This window comes from Hippocampus bargibanti, linkage group LG20 (assembly GCF_051943395.1).
Source record: "Hippocampus bargibanti isolate YZ-2025 linkage group LG20, ASM5194339v1, whole genome shotgun sequence".
In the NCBI taxonomy this organism is placed as follows: Eukaryota; Metazoa; Chordata; class Actinopteri; order Syngnathiformes; family Syngnathidae; genus Hippocampus; species Hippocampus bargibanti.
Window position 1 is genome coordinate 1,707,143 of NC_142753.1, and position 20,027 is coordinate 1,727,169.

Here is a 20,027-nt window from a genome sequence, read left to right on the forward strand (position 1 = left end):
ACTGCTTCATGTCACAAAGAGGGTACAGTAAGTGTTGAAGAATGAAAGACTGTCTTTGTGTTGTCATGTATTATTTTTTTTTTACTTCAAGATGGCACCGCAAGAGTGGCTGTTTTTCCAGCAGCTCCTGTATCGTGTTTTTCTACTTCTTTCTTTCCTCTTGCTTTCAGAAGTTTGCTTCTGTGAGATGTCAATTTCTCCACTGCGTGCCGAATAAAGGTACATCCAAACCAAGATGGAAACGACACGCCGATTCTCAAACTCTTGCGTCCATGGGCGAGGAAGGAGGCGACAACACGTTTTGCTTTTTGGAAGGGGAGGGGCGCTTTATTCAAAGAACAAGGATGCAGCCAGTTTACTTCTTCTTGGAGACTCCCACAGTACGACCGCGGCGGCCGGTGGTCTTAGTGTGCTGCCCACGCACCCGCAGGCTGGAAGAGAAAGACGGTTAAGCGGAGAGCTCCCCCCACCCCCACCCCAGGGTTCAAAGTTCACATGAACCGACGACGACACCTCACCCCCAAAAGTGGCGGAGGCCACGGTGAGCTCGGATCTTCTTCAGCCTCTCCAGGTCTTCTCTCAGCTTGTTGTCCAGGCCGTTGGCCAGCACCTGAAAGCACGGAGCAGAGGGCTCGTCAAGCCGCCGCGGCAGACGAGTCCTTCCCGGTGACCCACCTGACTGAATTTGCCATCCTTGACATCTTTCTGCCTGTTGAGGAACCAGTCTGGGATTTTGTACTGGCGAGGATTCTGCATGATGGTCACCACGCGCTCCACCTGCGGCGTCCATAGCGCCCGGCTTAGCTTGGCTCAGTCCGGCGGCCAGCGACCGCGGAGCAGCTCTGCTTACCTCCTCCTCGGTCAGCTCACCGGCCCGCTTGTTGAGATCGATGTCCGCCTTCCTCAGGACCACGTGGGCGTAGCGTCTGCCCACCCCCTGAAATCAAACGTAACATCAACAACGAGGTGCGCCGAGAGCAGGACTCCGACTCGCTCCCTTACTTTGATAGCGGTGATGGCGAAGGCGATCTTCCTCCTGCCATCGATGTTTGTGTTCAAAACACGAAGAATGTGCTGGAACTTCTCCGGGATAACCAAAGCCTACACAACACAAACGAAAAACGATAAGGCGCGACCGCTACAACAACGTCGGAACTTGGGCGCGAACGAGCGATCCACTTGGAACGCTTCGCCGACACGGTCACGTCGTTCGAGCCAAGTTGGCCTTGAAAAGGAAAAACTTGACAAATTCAACGAGTCGCCTGCTCGCGCGCATCACGCGCGCCCCCCAAACAAAGTCTTCCCGCGGATAGGCGGCCATTTGCAACGGATGGCGTCCGATTCGGATCGTTCGGCTAAATCGAGCTCACCATCTTGGAAGCCGCTTCCACGCAAAGAGGAAAGGTACGCAATTCTCGCGACAGTTTGACCGAGCTGAGAGCGGAAGTCGTTTTGGTGAAAACGTCACGCACAAAGATCAACTCATCATTTTCAAAATTGAGGACAATGTGTTAAAATAATCACAAAAAACACAAGTACATCCCGAATAGATAAGATGTTTTTTTATGAGAGGAAAGCGTGTGTAATTTTTTTCTCGTTCCCCCCTTCCGTCCATTCTTGCTAATGACGTCACTGCAACAATGGCGGAGGCTGCCGCGGACGTAAACACTGCGGAAAGGTTGACACGAGCGGCAATGGCGTTCTTTGACGACGAGGTGACAACCGTAGAACGTTTTTCATGGCGTCGTTGTCGTTCGTCCAGAAAGCCGTCCTCGTTCTCAGTCGCTACCGTTTGTTGGCGTTAGCAAAACTGAATGATGTTAGGAAGAATAGAACGTTTTATTGTTTTTTTTTTTTCATCGGTCTCGTTCCACTTGGGTGGCTCGTGCAGCGTCGAGTGAGGAAACCACTTGGCCGTCGTTTCCCCAGGACATTTTAGTTCCTTTCATGTGTTGCTAAAGCGAGATGGGGTGACCCGGAAGTACTTGAAATAATGTTCACCTGGTTGTCCAGAATGAACAAACCCTCACCAGAGAGTGAAAATATGGCGGATGGAATGAATGGGGCCAAATGAGCAGCCATTTGGACATGGTGGAATGGGTGTACCGGAGACAAATTCCTTGTGTGAGCTACATACTTGGCCATAATAATAATACGTTTCATTGATAAGCACGTTTCAAAACTCTTAAAGTCACTTTACAGTCACAGGATAATATTTTCTGTGGGTGAGCAGCGGCAGGGACACGTCTTGGAGTGCCAGCGTTCACTTAGCCTGGAATAACTCAAATAGATAGCTAGTTAGACCGCTATTTGATAGCAAATAGATAGCAATAAAGATGATTCTGAAGTGGGCTCTAGATACGATGGAAAGATCATAATAATAATCCATTTCATTTCTAAGCGCCTTTTAAAACTCTCAAGGTCACTTCAGTCACAGGATAAGTTTTTCTGTGGGTGAGCAGTGGCAGCCACACGCGCCAGCGTTCACTCAACCCGGAAGTAACTCAAATACATAGAAAGCTAGCTAGCTAGCAAATAGATAGCTAATAGGTAGCTAGCTAGATATCTAGTTTCCGAAGAGCTTGCTGCCCTCGGCCCAAAATGTCCGCCCCAACAGCCCAACGGGGGCCGAGCCGTTTCGGGCCGGGCTCTCGAAAAACCGACGTGGCCGTGGAAAGATTAAGCATAGGCTGCTTGTGTCCCCCCAAAGATGGCCGACGGGGAAATGGCCCAGCTGCACTTGGGAGACGCGGATGGAAGGAGCCATGAGCTGATCTTGGATCAAGTGGACCGTAAGCGCCATCGCGTCGCACGCCCGGTCCAGCCGCTCCGATACGAGAATCCAACCGGGCTCGATTGGTCTCTTGACGGCCATTTTGCCGCATGCGTTGACACACCGTCTTGTCCCGCAGTTGACATCCAAGCCAATCTGGAGGACGAGCTGGTCAAGGAAGCGCTTGAGACGGTGAGCATCGGCGTCGGTCCTCGCGCACGGCGGCGGCGCCACGTCTCTTGCGTGACCTCGGCGGCGACCGACTTTTTGGGCAGGGCGTGGACCTTCGCCAGTACTCCAAACAGGTGGAGGCGGAGCTTGAGCAGATTGAGCAGGCATCCATCAAGGACTGTATCCAAAAGGCTTGGCGCCTCGGTTGGCGCGGTGAGGTCTCGTTTCGAACCGCTCTCGCCGTCCGGATAACGACGCCGTCGCAAGTCGTGGTCTTTCCTGAGCGTGCGTGCGTGAGTCAGACATTAAGGAGAGCCAAAACATCGCTCTGCTGCACCAGCAGATCAGCGCCTGTGACGCCATTTTAGAGGTGGGCACCACCCCCCGCTCCCCGCCCCGGCCCTGCCCCCTTCTGACCGGCGTCCGCCTTCCTTTGCAGCGCATGGAGGAGATGCTGAGCGGCTTCCAGAGCGACCTGTCGTCCATCAGCAGCGAAATCCACACGCTGCAGCAGCAGTCCCTGGGCATGAACGTCCGTCTGAAGAACCGACAGGCCGTCCGCGGACACCTCAGCCAGCTGGTGGACGAGCTGCTGGTGCCGGGCGCCATGATTTCGTAAGAATCCGCAGCTGCGCTTTGCCTTGGCGGGCGCAATGTCTCGCAAGAGGGGGTGGCCGGTATCTTTAGGGGTGTTCATTGTTTGATCTGCCATTTTGTTTCACGTCTCAAGTATTAATAGCTATCTATTCGCTGGCTATTAGCTATCTATTTGCTCGATAAGAGCTGTCTATTCACTAGCTATTAGCTGTCTATTTGCTAGCTAGCTAGCTTGCTATCTATTTGAGTTACTTCGGGGTTGAGTGAAAGCTGGCATATGTGGCTGCCGCTGCTCACCCACAGAAAAAAATTAACCTGTGAATGTAAAGTGACCTTGAGAATTTTGAAACGCGCTTAGAAATGAAATGTATTATTATTATTATTATTATTATTATTACAGTCAAACCTCGGTTTTCAAACGTCTCGGTTCTCATCCCATTCGGTTTTCAACCAAAAATATCATATTTTTTATGCCCCGGTATACAACTGAAATTTGGTTCTCAACCAAACTGAGTGCATCTGAATGCATCACTCGACTACCCTCCGCTTCCTTATACGTCACTTCCAGACATATTTGGTTAAGATCTCCTGAATAGCATGATTTTAAAGCAAGCAGAGGATGGTTTGAAAAGTTAGTGTGCCCTATGTTTGCCCAAAGACAGCTGGGATAGGTGCCAACACGCCCCGTGGCAGAAAGAAAATTGGTGAAAATAAAAGTTTGTTTTCATAGAATTTTACACATGACCTGCTCTATTATTAAGTTTTTATCCAGTTAAAGCGATGAAATAGTTAAAAAGTTGTTTTCGAGACTTTGAACGGATTAAGATTATTTACATTGATTTTAATGGAAAGTGCTGTTTCGGTTTTTGAACATATCGGTTTTCGAACAGGTTTCTGAAACGGATTATGGTCGAAAACTGAGGTATCACTGTATTCTAAAATGGCCGCCCCGCCCGTTTGATTGGATGAACTTGGTGATGGATGAAAGGATGGATTGCTTTGTTTGTTTGTCCAGCACCATCCTGGACAGTCCGGCGACAGAGCAAGACTTTGTGGAGCAGCTGCACGAACTCAACAACAAGATAAACCTGGCCAAGGAGCTGAGCTTCCGAGAGACGCTGGCCTGCGCCGACATCCAGGACGTGGTGGACCGCCTCAAGGTCAAGGTCAGCAAAAGGTTCTTGGGCTTTTCAGCCTGACCCAAGGGGGGAGGGCAGGGGTCTAGCCAGCTTTCCTGGAGACCACAGCAGGCGGCCGGCGACTCGGCTCTTGCTTTCGCGTCCGCCGGGTTGCTTTCGGCATCAACGACGGGGCCGACTCGTCCAGCTTGTCTCGTCCACTTGTCCCCTTGGCGACAAGAGGCGGGGCCTGACATTGCGCCACCTTAATAATAATAATAATAATACATTTCATTTCTAAGTGCCTTTCAATACTCTCAAGGTCACTTTACAGTCACAGGATAAGTTTTTTTTCTGTGGGTGAGCAGCGGCAGCCACATGCGCCAGCGTTCACTCAACCTGGAATAACTCAATTAGATAGAAAGTTAACTAGCTGGCTCATGATAACTAATAGCTAGCTAGATAGATAGCTCATAAATAGCAAATAGCTAGCTAGTTAGGTATCCAGCTAGAGCTTTACCGGCATGTATGGATTGGAGCACTTTATTTGTTATTTATTTTTTGTTCTTTTGACTTTTGTTCACTGTAGACATTAGTAAGAAATATTGTGCCAAGTCAATTCTCTTTGTCTTTTCTTTAATACCGTACAATAGCTATCTAGCTGGCTAGCTATTAGCTATCTAATGGCTTACTAGCTAGCTTTCTATCTATTTGTCTTACTATTCTATTCAAGTTACTTCCGGGTTGAGTGAACGCTGGCGCGTGTGGCTGCCGCTGCTCACCGACAGGAAAACTTATCCTGTGGGTAGAAGCCGTGGCCGTGGGTTGTTGCTGACCACACGTTGATCGCCTCCAAGGATTTTTTTACAGATAATTTTGCTGTTATGGGACAGAAAAAGACCCCACCACAGGCTCGTGGTCAGCCAAAGAAGACACAAAACAAAATTACAGTCGAGGAGAAGGAGATCATTGAGAAACACAAACGAGGTGTGTGTTTGTCTGATTGAGCGGATATGCTAAGTCCATTTCAATGTGTATCATTGTGTTCAGCTGACAGAAAAGGCTTGGCATGATGTTAGCCTTCGATCCTTGAAAGCAGCATGGAAGAATTTGTGGCCCGCATGCATCCTTGAGAGGGGGAGGGGTCATTGTCGATGACATTTTGAGCTTTTTCTCACTGTCCATCCATGTCAATGGACGGCGAATGGACAGAAAAGCTTCCTTTGGCATCTCACAAGTGAGGCCCCCCCACCCGACAACCCCCTTCTTTTTTTTGGGGGGGGGGGGGGGGGCACTAAGGGTACAAATCCTCCTTCAAAGCAATGGGCCCAGTGTTCACTCAACCCGCAAGTAACTCGGATAGAATAGTAAGACAAATAGATAGAAAGCTAGCGAGCAAGCTAATAGCTAGCCAACTAGATAGCTAGCCAGCCAGCCTGATAGCTATTGTACGGTATTAGAGAAAAGACAAAGAGGCGTGTGGCTGCCGTTGCTCACCCACAGAAAAACTGATTCTGTCACTGTAAAGTGACCTTGAGAGTTTTGAAAGGCGCTTAAAAATGAAATGTATTATTATTTTTGGGGCAGTTGACGCTTCCCTTTTCTTGACTTTGTGTCAGAGTGCCACCTCACCCACCCTCCCTCACCCCAACCTGTTCCAGGCGGTGTGCAAGATTCGCGAGTTCATCCTTCAGAAGATCTACTCGTTCAGGAAACCCATGACCAACTACCAGATTCCGCAGAACACACTGCTCAAGTACAGGTGGGGCCCGCGTGCACGTGCGCCTTCCCGTAACTACCGCCAACACGTGTGTGTGCGTGCACGTGCGCGCGCAGGTTCTTTTACCAGTTCCTCCTGGCCAACGAGAGGACGGTGGCCAAGGAGGTGCGAGACGATTACGTGGACACCATGAGCAAGATCTACCTGAGCTACTTCAAGTCGTACAGCGGCCGGCTACTCAAAGTTCAGGTGAGCAAACGCGCCCATGCACAAACATGCCAGCCAGCCTCGTGCACGCGTGTGTGTGAATGCGTACACACCCTTTAATTAGCTAGCAGGTGGCTAATTATCTTTAATTGACTGAAGGTTTTGTCTCGAAAGAGTTCCAGACGTTTTGAAAAAAAAGCAGCAGGTCGCCCGCCGTAAAGGTGAGCTCCACATGTGACGGCTGCGGCCGGGAAACGTTCTTTTTTCAGCACCGGGGGGGTTACGTCTCTTCTAAAGGGCCCCCCAGCCTGGTGATAAACGGGCGGGGAGACTTCGGCCATCCTCTTTCTTTCAAGCGTCGAAATCTGACGCTCCCTAAGGCCCCAGGCAACAAAGTGTCATCCAGGTGACACACAAATGACGACCAAAATAGCTTCCGTGATTTAAAAAAATAAGAATCCGGTCGGTGCTTTTGATTGATTTACTTGTGATTTGGCAGCCCTGATTGTTCAGTCGCTAGAATTTCATTCCTAAGCACCTTTCATAACTCTCAAGGCGACTTTACAGTCACAGGATCAACTTTTCTGTGGGTGAGCAGCGGCAGCCACATGCGCCAGGGTTCACTCAACCCGAAATAGGTCAATTAATAATACATTTCATTTATAAGCGCCTTTGAAAACTCTCAAGGTCACTTTACAGTCACAAGATACGTTTTTTTCTGTGGGTGAACAGCGACAGCCACACGCGCCAGCGTTCACTCAACCCGGAAGTAACTCAAATAGAAAGCAAGCTAGCAAGCAAGCGGAAAGATAGCTAATAGCTAGTGAAAAGATAGCCAATGGATTGGATTTGCCTTTAATATCGACTAGATAGCTATTAGTTGGTTAGATAGTGAATAGATAGCTATCAGCTAGGTAATAGATAGCTGTTATCTAGTGAATAGATAGCTATTAGCTAACGAATAGATAGCTATTAGCTAGTGAATAGATAGCTATTAGATAGCGAATAGATAGCTAATAGATAGTGAATAGATAGCTAATTGCCAGCGAATAGATAGCCAATAGCTAGCAAATAGATAGAAAGCGAGCCAGCTAGCAGATAGATAGATAGATAGATAGATAGATAGATAGATAGATAGATAGATAGATAGATAGATAGATAGATAGATAGATAGATAATAGTAATAAGACTAATACATTCCATTTATAAGCGACTTTCAAAACTCTCAAGGTCACTCTGCAGTCACAGGATATGTTTTTATGTAGGTGAGTAGCGGCAGCCACACGCGCCACCATTTACTCAACCCGGAAGTAACTCAGAATCAGAATCAAAAAACCTTTAATCGTCCCACAATGGGGAAATTTGCAACTCAAATAGATAGAAAGCTAGCTATCTTATAGCTAGCTAGATAGATAGATAGGTAATAGATCGCTATAGCTAACTAATACATAGATAATACTTAGCTAGCTAGATAGCCAGCCATCCAGACAGCTATATAGCTAATAGATAACCAGCTTAATAGCTAGCTAGCCACCCATATTGTAATAATAATACATTTCATTTATAAGTGCCTTTTAAAACTGTATTGGTCACTTTACAGTCACAGGAAAAGTTTTTCTGTAGGTGAGCAGCGGCAGACACACGCGCCAGTGTTCACTCAATAACTCAAATTGATAGAAAGCTAACTAGCTAGCTATCCATCAGCCATCAGAGATGAACGAGGATGCTTTGCTCGTCATTTGCCGATTGTCTGGTATCGACGGTGCATTTCACTCGGACTATTACGGCACGAAGGCCTGATAATGGCTGCTGCGAATCATCCTCGTCATCGTCATCTCTCATTGTCTTTGTGTGTGCGCAGTATGAGGAAGTGGCGGACAAGGACGACCTAATGGGAGTGGAAGACACAGCTAAAAAAGGTAAGGCAAAATCTGCGGGTACATTGGCGCGCCGCCTTCCGTCATGCCGGCTGTCGGGGTGCGAACGTGTGGCCGCACGTGAGTTTCACTGTCCAAGCGGCGCTTGCGCGAGACAAGAAATGCCCGGAGCGTCGCCGATGTGGGTGTGGCCACCCGAAAAGTGCCTCATCATCTAAGGTGCAGCGGGAGCAGCGCAACCGCAGAAAAAGCTCCCGCCGGTGGCGGCAAAATTGCCCAGTGGATGACTTGGGGGGCGGGCGGGGGTCTTGCAATGGCCCCCATCCCACCGGAGGGGGGCGGTGGCCGAGAGGCGGGGCTACTCCAGGGTAGCGTTCGCCAGGAATTAACTTCCCTGCGCCTGCATCCCCTTGAAATGGGACTTTGAACGCCGCCCATTGAATGCCGCCGGCCACTCTGCGTCCGTCCGGGTCCGTTGCTGACCCGGCCAACAAAAGCTGGCGGAAATGTGATTGGCTCCACAAAGCACGACAAGCAATGAAAGGAAGCCCAAAGATCATTCGTGGCCAAAATAGAATAATAATACTTTCCAGTCACAGGATAAGTTTTTCTGCGGGTTAGCAGCGGCAGCCACACGTACCACCGTTCACTCAACCCACTCATAGAAAGCTAATTAGCCAGCTAATAGCAAGCTTGTTAGTCAGCCAGATATCTAATAGATAGCTCGCTAGATATCTAGCGAGCCAGCTACATAGCGAATCGAATAAGACAGAGGCCAGCAGAGAAGGCCCGACGGGCCCCGGAGACGTTGGAGTCTGCTGGGATTGGGCCTGGCGCCCGCGATTCCCGTGACACTTTTTGTCCATCGGCCGCAGGCTTCTTCTCCAAACCGTCTCTGAAGAGCAGGAACACCATCTTCACTCTGGGCCAGCGGGGGGCCATCCTGAACCCCTCCGAGCTTGAGGCTCCCATCCTGGTCCCGCACACGGCGCAGAGAGGCGACAGCAGGGTGAGTGAGACTTCCTTTGTGGCAATGGCGGGCAATGGCGGCCATCTTGCGCTCCCTCCCCAGTACCCGTACGAGACGCTGTTCCGCAGCCAGCACTACGCCCTGCTGGACAATGGCTGCCGCGAGTTCCTGTTCCTGTGCGACTTCTTCATGGTGGCAGGAAATTCCGCCCTGGACCTTTTCAATGGCATCCTGGGAAAGACGCTGGCCATGTTCCTGGTGCGTGCCGCCACCCAGTTCGCCTTGTCGCGGCGAGCCAGCGCTGACGCCAACTGTTGCGTGCGCGTAGAAAAGCACATCGGTGTATGTGGCCGACTGCTACGACGGCATCGCCGTCTTCCTGTGCATCCACATCATCCTGCGCTTCCGAGCCATCGCCGCCAAGAGAAACATTCCGGCTTTGGACAAGTGAGTGCGCCTGCGTCGGCCCTTGAGGCGGGATGTTCGTCTTCCAAACATGTATTTCCCATCAGAGGCCATTAAGATGAGAATAATCCGTTCCAATACAATCCAACGCAGATTTTTTCTGATTGTAGGCTATTTTCATGACAGGGTCTCTGATGTCTTGCCAAGTATGTAGAACACACAAAGAATTTGTCTCCGGTAGAACACGGTGCACTAGTATCATCATCGAAAAATTGTAAAGAGGCACTCTACAGATGTATTTGGGTCACTGTTTAGAGAGTTAATGGCGACAGGTTTAAATGTCTGCTGGATTTGGTGCACATGAATCGGTCCCGTCTGCCTGAGGAGAGTCGCTGGAAAAGGTGGTGGGCAGGGTGCGGAGGGTCCAGTAAGATTTTCCGCGCCCTTTTTTCGATTCTTGCCTTGTGCAAGTCCTCAAGAGTGGCTACGGCGGTGCCAATGATTTTTTTCAGCCGTCCTAACTTCCCGTTGAAGTTGGATTTTGTCCATTATTTAAGGTCTTTTGGCCTGTGGTAGGACCCTCGTAGTCGTGTGTGTTGTTATACTGTTTTATCTCATACGGATCAATCCATCTAACTAGCTATCTATTAGCTATATAGTGATCTAAGTGGCTAGCTATTAGCTATAGAGCAATCTAGGTGGCTAGCCATCTAGCTATCTATCTTTTGGCTATCTATATGTATATCTACTAGCTGGCTAGTTAGCTTTCTATCTATTAACTTCCGGGTTGACTGGACGCTGGTGCATGTGGCCGCCGCTGCTCACCAACCGAAAATCTTATCCTGTTACTGTAAAGTGACCTTGAGAGTTTTGAAAAGCGCCTAGAAATGAAATGTATTATAATTATTATTATTGACGGCGTGTCTGCGCCTTTGCGGCAGGTACTGGGAGGCGGTGCTGGAGCTACTGTGGCCGCGCTTTGAGCTGATCCTGGAAATGAACATCCACAGCATCAGGAACAGCGACCCGCACAAGTTGGGGCTACTCGACAGCCGGCCGCATTATGTACGTCCCGTCCGTGCGCCGCTTTGGGTTTTGTTTTTGCTAGCGGCCGGCCTGCCCGTGCCGCGTAGACCGGTTCAGAGTGCTTCCCTCCGGCCAGTGAGGACAAATGTATTATTAGCTAACTCTTAGCTATCTAGCTAGCTTTCTATCTATTAAAGTTACTTCCGGGTTGAGTGATTATTAGCTCACTCTGAGCTAGCTAGCTTTCTATCTGAGTTACTTCCGTGTTGATTATTAGCTAACTCTTAGCGAGCTAGCTAGCTTCATATCTGAGTTACTTCCGGGTTGAATGAACGCTTGCGCGCTGTAAAACTTTTCCTGTTACTGTAAAGTGACCTTGAGAGTCTTGAAAGGCGCTTATAAATGACATTTATTATTATTATTATTATTAATTATTTTGTGCAGCTGCCCCCATTTCAGTCTCATATAACTCTCATATAACTCCAGACTGATATAATTAACTTTTTGTTCTCATGAGAAGAGAGTCTAAGATTTCTTACGCTGCATTGAATGTTTATGTAGTACTAAAAAACAATATTCTGTGGGTCCTGAAATTGGATTGACAATGACAAAAACCCTGGCACTGGAGTGGACGCATCATTTCCCAGTGAATGAGTTAACATCAGTCTGTGATTCAGACATTTTTAGGCCAGCAGATAAGGCTTTGCAGGCCTTGAAGGGCCACCACTGTTGAAAGGGGTCTATTTGATATCTACTTGCTATTTATTAGCTGGCTGGCTAGCTATATGGCTCGCTAGCTGTCTGTCTCGCTGGCTAGCTTTCTGGCTGGCTGGCTGGCAAGTTATCTATCTATGTATATTAGCTATATGAGGGATAGCTTTCTAGCTATTGGCTATCTATTGGCTTGCTCACTAGCTTTCTATCTATTTGAGTAACTTCCGGGGTGAGTGTAAATTGGCGCGTGTGGCTGCCGCTGATCACCCGCAGAAAAACTTATCCTGTGATTGTAAAGTGACCTTGAGAGTTTTGAAAGGCGCTTGGAAATAAAATGTATTATTATTATTATTATTATTATTATTCTAAAACGGATGGATGAATGAACTGATTTGACTTTTTGGCTTGATTGGCGCGCGTGGGTCCCACAAAAATGCAGGTTTTTTTTTGTAGTGAGAGTCAAAGGCGCAGACTTGGGTGGATGAGACTCATTCAGGCTCCAGGTCTGCAAATAATAATCATAATTTTTGAGCGTATTTTTTATTTGAGTTGACGTCCAAATCTGAAAGACTTTGCCCATCGTTTTGCTACTTTTATATTTTCAGCAGTGAAAGTAGGAATGTTGATGGCGGCCGGCCATAGTTTCGCTGAGTTGCCGTCCAGCTTTTTAATTTTTATGCCTCTGGCCTCTCACTTTTCCTTATTTTCATTTGGGCTTGGCCAAGTTTTCACTTTTCTTTCCTTCCTGGAGAGGTTCCAAACTCGTTCATCTCTCACGCTTTCATCCTGGTCGGGAGCCGCGTTGGGCGACGTCGCTCCCTGGTGTTCAGCAAAATGAAGGCATGAGCTCGCCTGGAAAACGGAGCGGCCCACTTCCCTTCTTGTAATAATAATAATAATAATACATTTCATTTATAACCGCCTTTCAAAACTCTCAAGGTCACTTTACAGTCACATGATAAAGTTTTTCTGTGGGTGAGCAGTAGCAGCCACCTGCGCCAGCTTTCACTCAACCCCGAAGTAACTCAAATAGATAGAAAGCTAGCTAGCTACCTAATGGATTGCTAATAAATAGGTAATAACCAGCTAGACAGCTTACAGCCAGCTAGACTGCTAATAGCTAGCCAGCTCGTTAATGGATAGCTAATAAATAGCTAATAGATAGCTAACAGCGAGCCAGCTAGATAGCTAACAGCCAGCTAGCTAGTTAATGGATAGATAATACAACATCATTTGTAATGGACCGAAAACGTTTTTTTTTTTCCCGCGGGCTGTCACAGATGATTCGGAATCTATTAAGTTATTTGGCGATGGAGTGAAATTTTGTGTCATCAAGTACATAATGTGTAAATGAAAAGAGAAACAAAACCCTCTGACCGTCGCGTCACCAAGCGGCTGCGCCACGGGCGCTTGGTGGCTTCTCCGACGTCGAAGCAAAGGACAAAATTGGACCGGGCTGGCGCAAAAAGCGTATGGAGGACAGGAAAAAAGGGCCAAATGGCTCCGCATCCGGGTCACCACCTCTTCGGTCTGTGTGAAAGTGGGTCGGGGCTGTCAGAAAAAGCGTATGGAGGACAGGAACAAAGGGCAAAAAGGCTCTGCATCCGGGTCACCACCTCTTCGGTCTGTGTGAAAAGGGATCCGCAAAGGCCTTCATTGCACACGTGTGTTTGTTTTCTCCCAAATGGGTGACGGCCGCCGTCCCTTCAGATCACGCGCCGCTACGCCGAGTTCTCGTCAGCCGTGGTCGGCATCAACCAGACGTTCCCCAACGTGAGGACCGACGCGCTGCTGGCTCAGCTGCAGGTGAGGGGCGGCGGCCAAACGCAAACGCGAGCTTCCCAGCGCCACGCCATCGACATGACTCTTTCTAGGCCGAGGTGGAGAACTTTGTGCTGAAGATGGCGGCCGAGTTCCCGTCCAGAAGGGAGCAGCTCATCTTCCTCATCAACAACTACGACATGATGCTCGGCGTTCTCACGGTGAGTCCAAACGAGCGCCAAACGAGGCCCGCCCCCACCCGAACCGAGTACCCAGTCCCAAAAAGTGTCCCTGAGTCCACGCTGTGTTTGTCCAGGAGAGGGTGGCGGACGACAGCAAGGAGGTGGAAGGCTTCCAGCAGCTTCTGCTGGCCAGGACGCAGGCCAGTGCTTTTCTTGCCAAACACCCACTGCCCACCCCCGCGCCCGCCGTAATGCTTAAAAACTAAAATTACATGAAAGTAAACTACTGTCAAACCTCAGTTTACGAACCCCTTGGCTTACGAACGTTTGGGTGTACAAACGTTAAATGTATGAAAATTTTACCTTGGCATGCAAACTATTTTTCAGGGTACACACGGAGCGCCACAATGATTGATATGTCGTTCGCGAAGGAGCCCGTTCTCCTAACAACAAAATGGCAGCCGACTTTTTTTTGTCCTCTATTTCCCGCCCCAAGTCTTCGGTTAAAGCCATGTGATTGGTCAAGAACGCAGCAGTGAGTGGGGGGGGGGGGGTTAAACCTGAAAGAGACAGGCAGATGACAGAGAGTGAGAAAATGGATAGAAAATGGTGAAATTTGGACTTGTTTCAACTTTGATCATTCAAAGGCAGAGTGTAGACTGCAAGGTTAAATATCCCATCAATCAGGCTCCACAAATAACCCGCACGAGCCATCTGTACACTTGATGCAAAAAGCTATCAACCCAGCCAAACAGAACACAATTGATGAGGAACAAGGTCAAATTATCGCAGAGAAAGAACCTACAAGGGATCATTCCTCAAGATGGTGGAAAAAGGCTACGTTCCTCATCAAGTGTTTAATGCTGATGAAACCGGCCACTCCATTCCATCAAGCCGTCAACGACCATCATAATGGTAAATAAAATGACTTTATTATACAGTAGTTTATTTCTTTAATTATAATACCATAGAACATTTATTATACAGTTAAAGTCTCGTTATATCGATATCGGATATATCGATAGTCCCGGTTATATCGATACTATTTCTATGCACGCACGGAGAAAATTACATGCAAACAGGGTCGGATATATCGATAGTACCGGTTATATCGACATTTTTTCGGACTCCCTTGAATATCGATATAACGAGACTTATACATAAAATAATGTCTATTTTGTGTAGTTGTAAGGCTTAGAAAATTAGAAAGTAGAAAATTGTTTTATGGGGACCTGGGAACGGATTATTCACATTTTAATGGTTTCCTATGGGAAATATTTTTTTGGGATACACACTTTTCGCCTTACACACTTTGTCTAGGAACCAATGAAGTTCGTTAGCCAAAGTATCACTGTCCTTTTTTTCTTAGAAATTTAAGGCTAATTAATGGACAGTATTCCATGAAAACCCCTAAGGAGCACAAACGTTTTAAAGAAGGAAACAATCTGTGAAAATTATATTTCTTATTGTATTGTGATAAATATGAGATGAAAATTTTGGAGCTCATAAAAATGCATAATATTCCACATATTATATTATTCCGCAATTTCTATTTACAATACGAATGGGGTGAGTCCAGATTTTCATGTATGTTTATTCAGCCTCTGACTATCTGGGAAAATGTTTTATTTATCTAGCTAGCTATCTAGATGCCTGTTTTCTATCTATCAAGCTATCTATTTACACTCTATTTGCTATCTAGCTAGCTAGCTACAGTAAAGTCTCGTTATATCGATATTCAAGGGAGTCCGAAAAAATATCGATATAACCGGGACTATCGATATATCCGACCCTGATTTGCATGTATGTTTCTCCGTGCGTGCATAGAAATATGTTTCGATATAACTAGCTACTATCGATATATCCGATATCTATATAACAAGACTATCTGTATACATAAATTTGCTATCTATTATAATTAGCTATATATTTACTATCTATTTGCTATCTAGCTTGCTATCTACTAGCTAGCTAGTGAGCTTTCTATCTATTTGATTTACTTTCAGGTTGAGTGAATGCTGGCATGTGTGGCTGCCGCTGCTCACCCACAGAAAATCTTATCCTGTGAATGTAAAGTGACCTTGAGGGTTTTTAAAGGCGCTTATCAATGAAATGTATCATTATTATTAGGCTCCAGCACCCCCCGCGACCCTAGTGAGGAATAAGCGGTATGGAAAATGGATGGATGGATTATTATTTCTGTCCTCTCCTCCCCCGACAGGAGTTTATTGAGGAGCTCCTGTCGGCGCCCTTCGGGGGGATGATCGCCTTTGTGAAGGAGGCTGAGCCCCTGATGGAGAAAGGCCAGCTGGAGTGCCTGAAGCGTGACGAAGGTGAGCGGAGGGGTGACAAATGCCTGCTTGGTCGCCCGCCAGCAATTTGCCCGTTGCCCGTTTCTGATGGGCGAGTCAATGGCAATCGCAACGCCAGTCGACAATCGCTCAAGCAACGGTTGCATTCCGAGCACGTGCGGGGCTCTTTCCTTGCATGTGCCTGCCGCTGCTCACCTACAGAAAAACTTATCCTGTGACTGCAAAGTCACCTTGAGAGTTTTGAAAGGCACTTACAAATGAAATGTATTATTATTATTATTATTATTATTATTGTGATTGTGATTGTTATTATTATTATTAGCTAGCTGACTAGTTAGCTGGCTAGTTAGCTGGCTATCTATTGCCTAGCTAGCTAGCTGGCTATCTGTTGGCTTTCTAATAGCTAGCTGGCCAACGTTGGCGCATGTGGCTGCCGCTGCTCCCCAACAGAATAAGTTATCCTGTGACTGTAAAGTGACCTTGAGAGTTTTGAAAGGCGCTTACAAATGGAATGTATTATTATTATTATTATTATTAGTGTGATTCAAACCCCCCCAATAAGTTCTACTAATCATGGCGCCACGCTTGCCTTCTGCGTTCAGCTCGGATCTGCCAGCTGGTGCGAGGCTTCTCGGGTTCGTGGAAGCAGTCGGTGGAGGCCATGAGCCAAGACGTCATGAGGTCCTTCACCAACTTCAAGAATGGAACCGGCATCATCCAGGTGAGGGGGCCGGCCGGATGGGACGTCGCCCGCCCGCCGGACGTCGCCCGCCCCCGTAACGCCTTTGCCGCCGCAGGGCGCCCTCACCCAGCTGATCCAGTACTACCACGGCTTCCACAAGATCCTCAGTCAGCCCGCCTTCCGCAGCCTGCCGGCCCGCTCGGAGCTCATCAACCTGCATCACCTCATGGTGGAGGTCAAGAAGCACAAGCCCAACTTCTGACGTAGTCGCCGCCGCCGCGCTTTGTCATCTCAAGTCCAAAGTAAAAAGTTGCGCGGGCGTGCTCGCCACACAAAGTGTCTGGAGTGGGTTCCTCGCGCAGCAGCTCAGGCGTGGAGAGCCGCCGGAGGGGTGCCTCAAAAACCTGCCCACAAGATTTCAAAGCAAAGCTTTGTCGCCCCCTGCTGGCCCGGTGGCTGCACGGCCACCTGAAGGAAGAATCTCCTTAAACCGGAGAATAATAATAATAATAATCCATTTCATTTCTAAGCGGCTTTCAAAACTCTCAAGGTCACTTTACAGTCACAGGATAAGTTTTCTGTGTATTTAATAGTGACGTTCAATGTATTAGCTAAATATCTATCTAGTGTGCTATTAGCTATATAACTAGGTATATAGCTATCAAGCTAGCTATTTGTTGGCTATCTATTAACTACCTACAAGCTGGTTAGCTAGCTTTCTATTTACTTCCGGGTTGAGTGAACGCTGGCGCGTGTGGTTGCCGCTGCTCACCCACAGAAAAACTGATCCTGCGACTGTAAAGTGACCTTGAAAGTTTTGTAAGGCACTTACAAATGAAATGTATTATTATTACTATCTAGTGTGCTATTAGCTATATTATTATTATATAGCTATATTAGCATTTTGGGTACTTTTTTTCATCTGAAAACACAGTGTTGATCACGAAATTGGAAGGTAAACTACATAAATAACGTGATGGTGAATCCTTGTGTGGCAGCCAATTGCGGTAACAACGCATAAAGAAGGTGTAAGTTTACACAAATTCGCAACAGACAAGCCAGCCATTTCTAACGGAGCAGAGCAGTATAGCGCAAGCTGAGGAGCTCCCCAGAATGCGCAAATCCCCGCTTGGATAACCGCTGTCATCCACTCAGCCTGACAATGGGTAGAAAGTTGCTTTCCAGTGGTGAAAGAGAGCAATCGTCATAATAGTGGAGCAAACCGGACAAGCATTCAGCTGCTGGAACGAGAAGCTAACCGGAGTTAGCGATGGATAACCGCTGTCATTCATACGTAAGTTCATAACTCTTCATCTTGAAAGTTGAAACAACGTTTTGCATGCAAACATTCAACAATCTGAATTGATGTTGACATTGTGTGGCTTATTATTTGTTATTCATGTCCTGATATGCCACATATCACCGAAGTTGACGCTATATTGCTACAGTAGAGTCTCGTTATATCAATATTCTCGGGAGTTGGAAAAAATATCGATATAACCATACTATCGATATATCCAATCCTGCGCCAAACTGCATTAAGCGGGGGCAATAAATCTTTGATATGGGATGTAATTTTCTCATATTGCTGTGCCTCACCTGTCATCATGGAAATATCAAATGACAAAATAAATTAAACAGTTATGTTTATTTAGTGATTTGTACTTTAACGTTCTTTTCCATTTAACTTCACCGTTTTTGGATTTTTTTTCAAAATCGCTGAATTTTCACATTTACCGTTCAAATACTAAATGGACACGAGCGGTGAGGCAGTAGCCGGCTGAGCCTCACCATGGATTGCGCAATGACTGCTCAGTGTGTTGGCTTGCTCTGCAGTGAGACCGCATTGCTGCCCCTCTGCATATCGCTATTAAGCTTTTAGTATATGAACTAAATTTGTACAGTTTATCTGGTGTATATAATGTATAGTCACTTTACATTATAAACACTGTACTACAGTGGTTATTTTATTTTAGTTTTTTATCAAAACTGCATAGGTGAGGCACACAGTTCTCCTGCCTCATGACAGGGGGCGCTGGTGATTGCGACTCCTCGGCTGCAGAATAATAGAATTAGTGACAGCAAGCTACAGTAAACAGTTAGCAAGTTAAGTGCAACCATCCAGTCATTTTTTTCGTGTTGCTTGGCCTTATTTTCAGAATGGTGGATTACATATCTAAATTGAAAGAATTTTCTAAACTGGACTTTCAATCGAGGCAGGATAATTAATAATTCAAGGAGGACCAACACCGGACTGTATAGCTCACAAACGGTGAGAGATGGATGTAAATCTCCTGGACAGCTTCTCAGCTTTTTGGCCAAGAAGGATCTCATTGAACCTATTCGTGAGGTGACAAAGTTGCTCCAGCTCATGCTCACTGTTTCAGCTACTACAGCATCACTGGAGCGCTCATTCTCAGCACTGAAAAGACTGAAACATAGTCGAACAGGACTGAACAAGGACGACTTTCTTCACTGGCAGTGATCTCCATTGAGACAGAGGGACTTGGACTTCATTTATAAGTAAAGGTAACACGATAATAACGTTTTTTTTTTAACATTTTTTCTATGCTACAGTTTGTATACAGCAGGGGTGTCAAAGTCATTTTTTGCCGCGGGCCACATTGTAGTTATGGTTTCCTCTCGAGGGCCGTTATGAATTTGGGGAAACCCATTAGAATGTTTAAATCCTTTCAAATATTACATATAGAGCACACAGCAAATTAATGAATAACTCGTTTTCAAATCTGAAGTCAAGAATAATGACTTTTATTGTGGTTGACATCCAAAAATATGAAAGTTTGGCTCAGATTTTAGCAATCATCATGGAATTTAACAAGTTTGATTTGCTTTCGCGAGCCGAGAAAAAATGATGTGGCGGGCCGGATTTGGCCCGCGGGCCTTGACTTCGACACCTGTGGTATACAGTATATAAAGAATGCTGACATGACATTTTAAACAAAACACGTTAACTGTTGCCAATCAAATGGTGAATAAGCTACTCTGGAGTTCATATATTTGTAAATCTGACTGTGATGACGTCAGTGCCTTACCAGCCATGAACCTCACCGCATGTCACTGGGTTCATGGATTGAGTATCTAGCATGCTTTTGTAATGTAGTGAAGTGAAAAATAAACGTATGCATTAAATAACGTCTTTACACTTTTGTAATGACTATTTCCTTTCTAAAATTCAACCAATGCAAAATCCTCACGTTGTTCTATACCAGAGAAACTAAGAACACCAGCATGTACAAACATGAAAAACAGTGATTTGGCAAGCGAAAAAGATTTCTGAATACAACACAATTAAATACATGTATGGAAAACAAAAACTGCAATGTTTACATTACGTTGATGAAGTATTTTGCGGCAGGTCGAACTCTTTCACGATGACGGATTTGCTTGTTGGATTGTCCTCCACAGCCACGATTGCCTTGTACGTCGTTCCGATATCAAAATTTTTACGTTTCCCCATGGTTGAAATTGGTGTTGAACAACAGTACTGTATA

General features: G+C 46.6%; 2 protein-coding genes across 2 annotated transcripts; one reads left to right on the forward strand and one right to left on the reverse strand.

The window, feature by feature from the left end:
• Window positions 1-299: 299 nt before the first annotated feature.
• On the reverse strand, window positions 300-1,448 carry rps18 (ribosomal protein S18; the record flags this gene model as incomplete). Its single annotated transcript, XM_088986880.1, has 6 exons — window positions 300-431; window positions 519-610; window positions 676-777; window positions 851-937; window positions 1,003-1,101; window positions 1,371-1,448. Coding segments are annotated over 6 exons (534 nt in total), but the record flags the coding sequence as incomplete, so codon positions are not given.
• Window positions 1,449-1,585: 137 nt separating this feature from the next.
• On the forward strand, window positions 1,586-19,668 carry vps52 (VPS52 subunit of GARP complex). Its single transcript, XM_089023637.1, has 20 exons — window positions 1,586-1,715; window positions 2,711-2,792; window positions 2,913-2,965; window positions 3,049-3,124; window positions 3,247-3,314; window positions 3,384-3,559; window positions 4,557-4,707; window positions 6,321-6,421; window positions 6,496-6,628; window positions 8,448-8,505; window positions 9,339-9,472; window positions 9,536-9,691; window positions 9,762-9,880; window positions 10,780-10,903; window positions 13,289-13,384; window positions 13,453-13,560; window positions 13,656-13,721; window positions 15,743-15,854; window positions 16,436-16,554; window positions 16,631-19,668. The coding sequence occupies exons 1-20, from the start codon at window positions 1,641-1,643 to the stop codon at window positions 16,775-16,777; spliced, it is 2,154 nt and encodes a 717-aa protein (XP_088879763.1). The 5' UTR covers window positions 1,586-1,640; the 3' UTR covers window positions 16,778-19,668.
• Window positions 19,669-20,027: the final 359 nt, after the last annotated feature.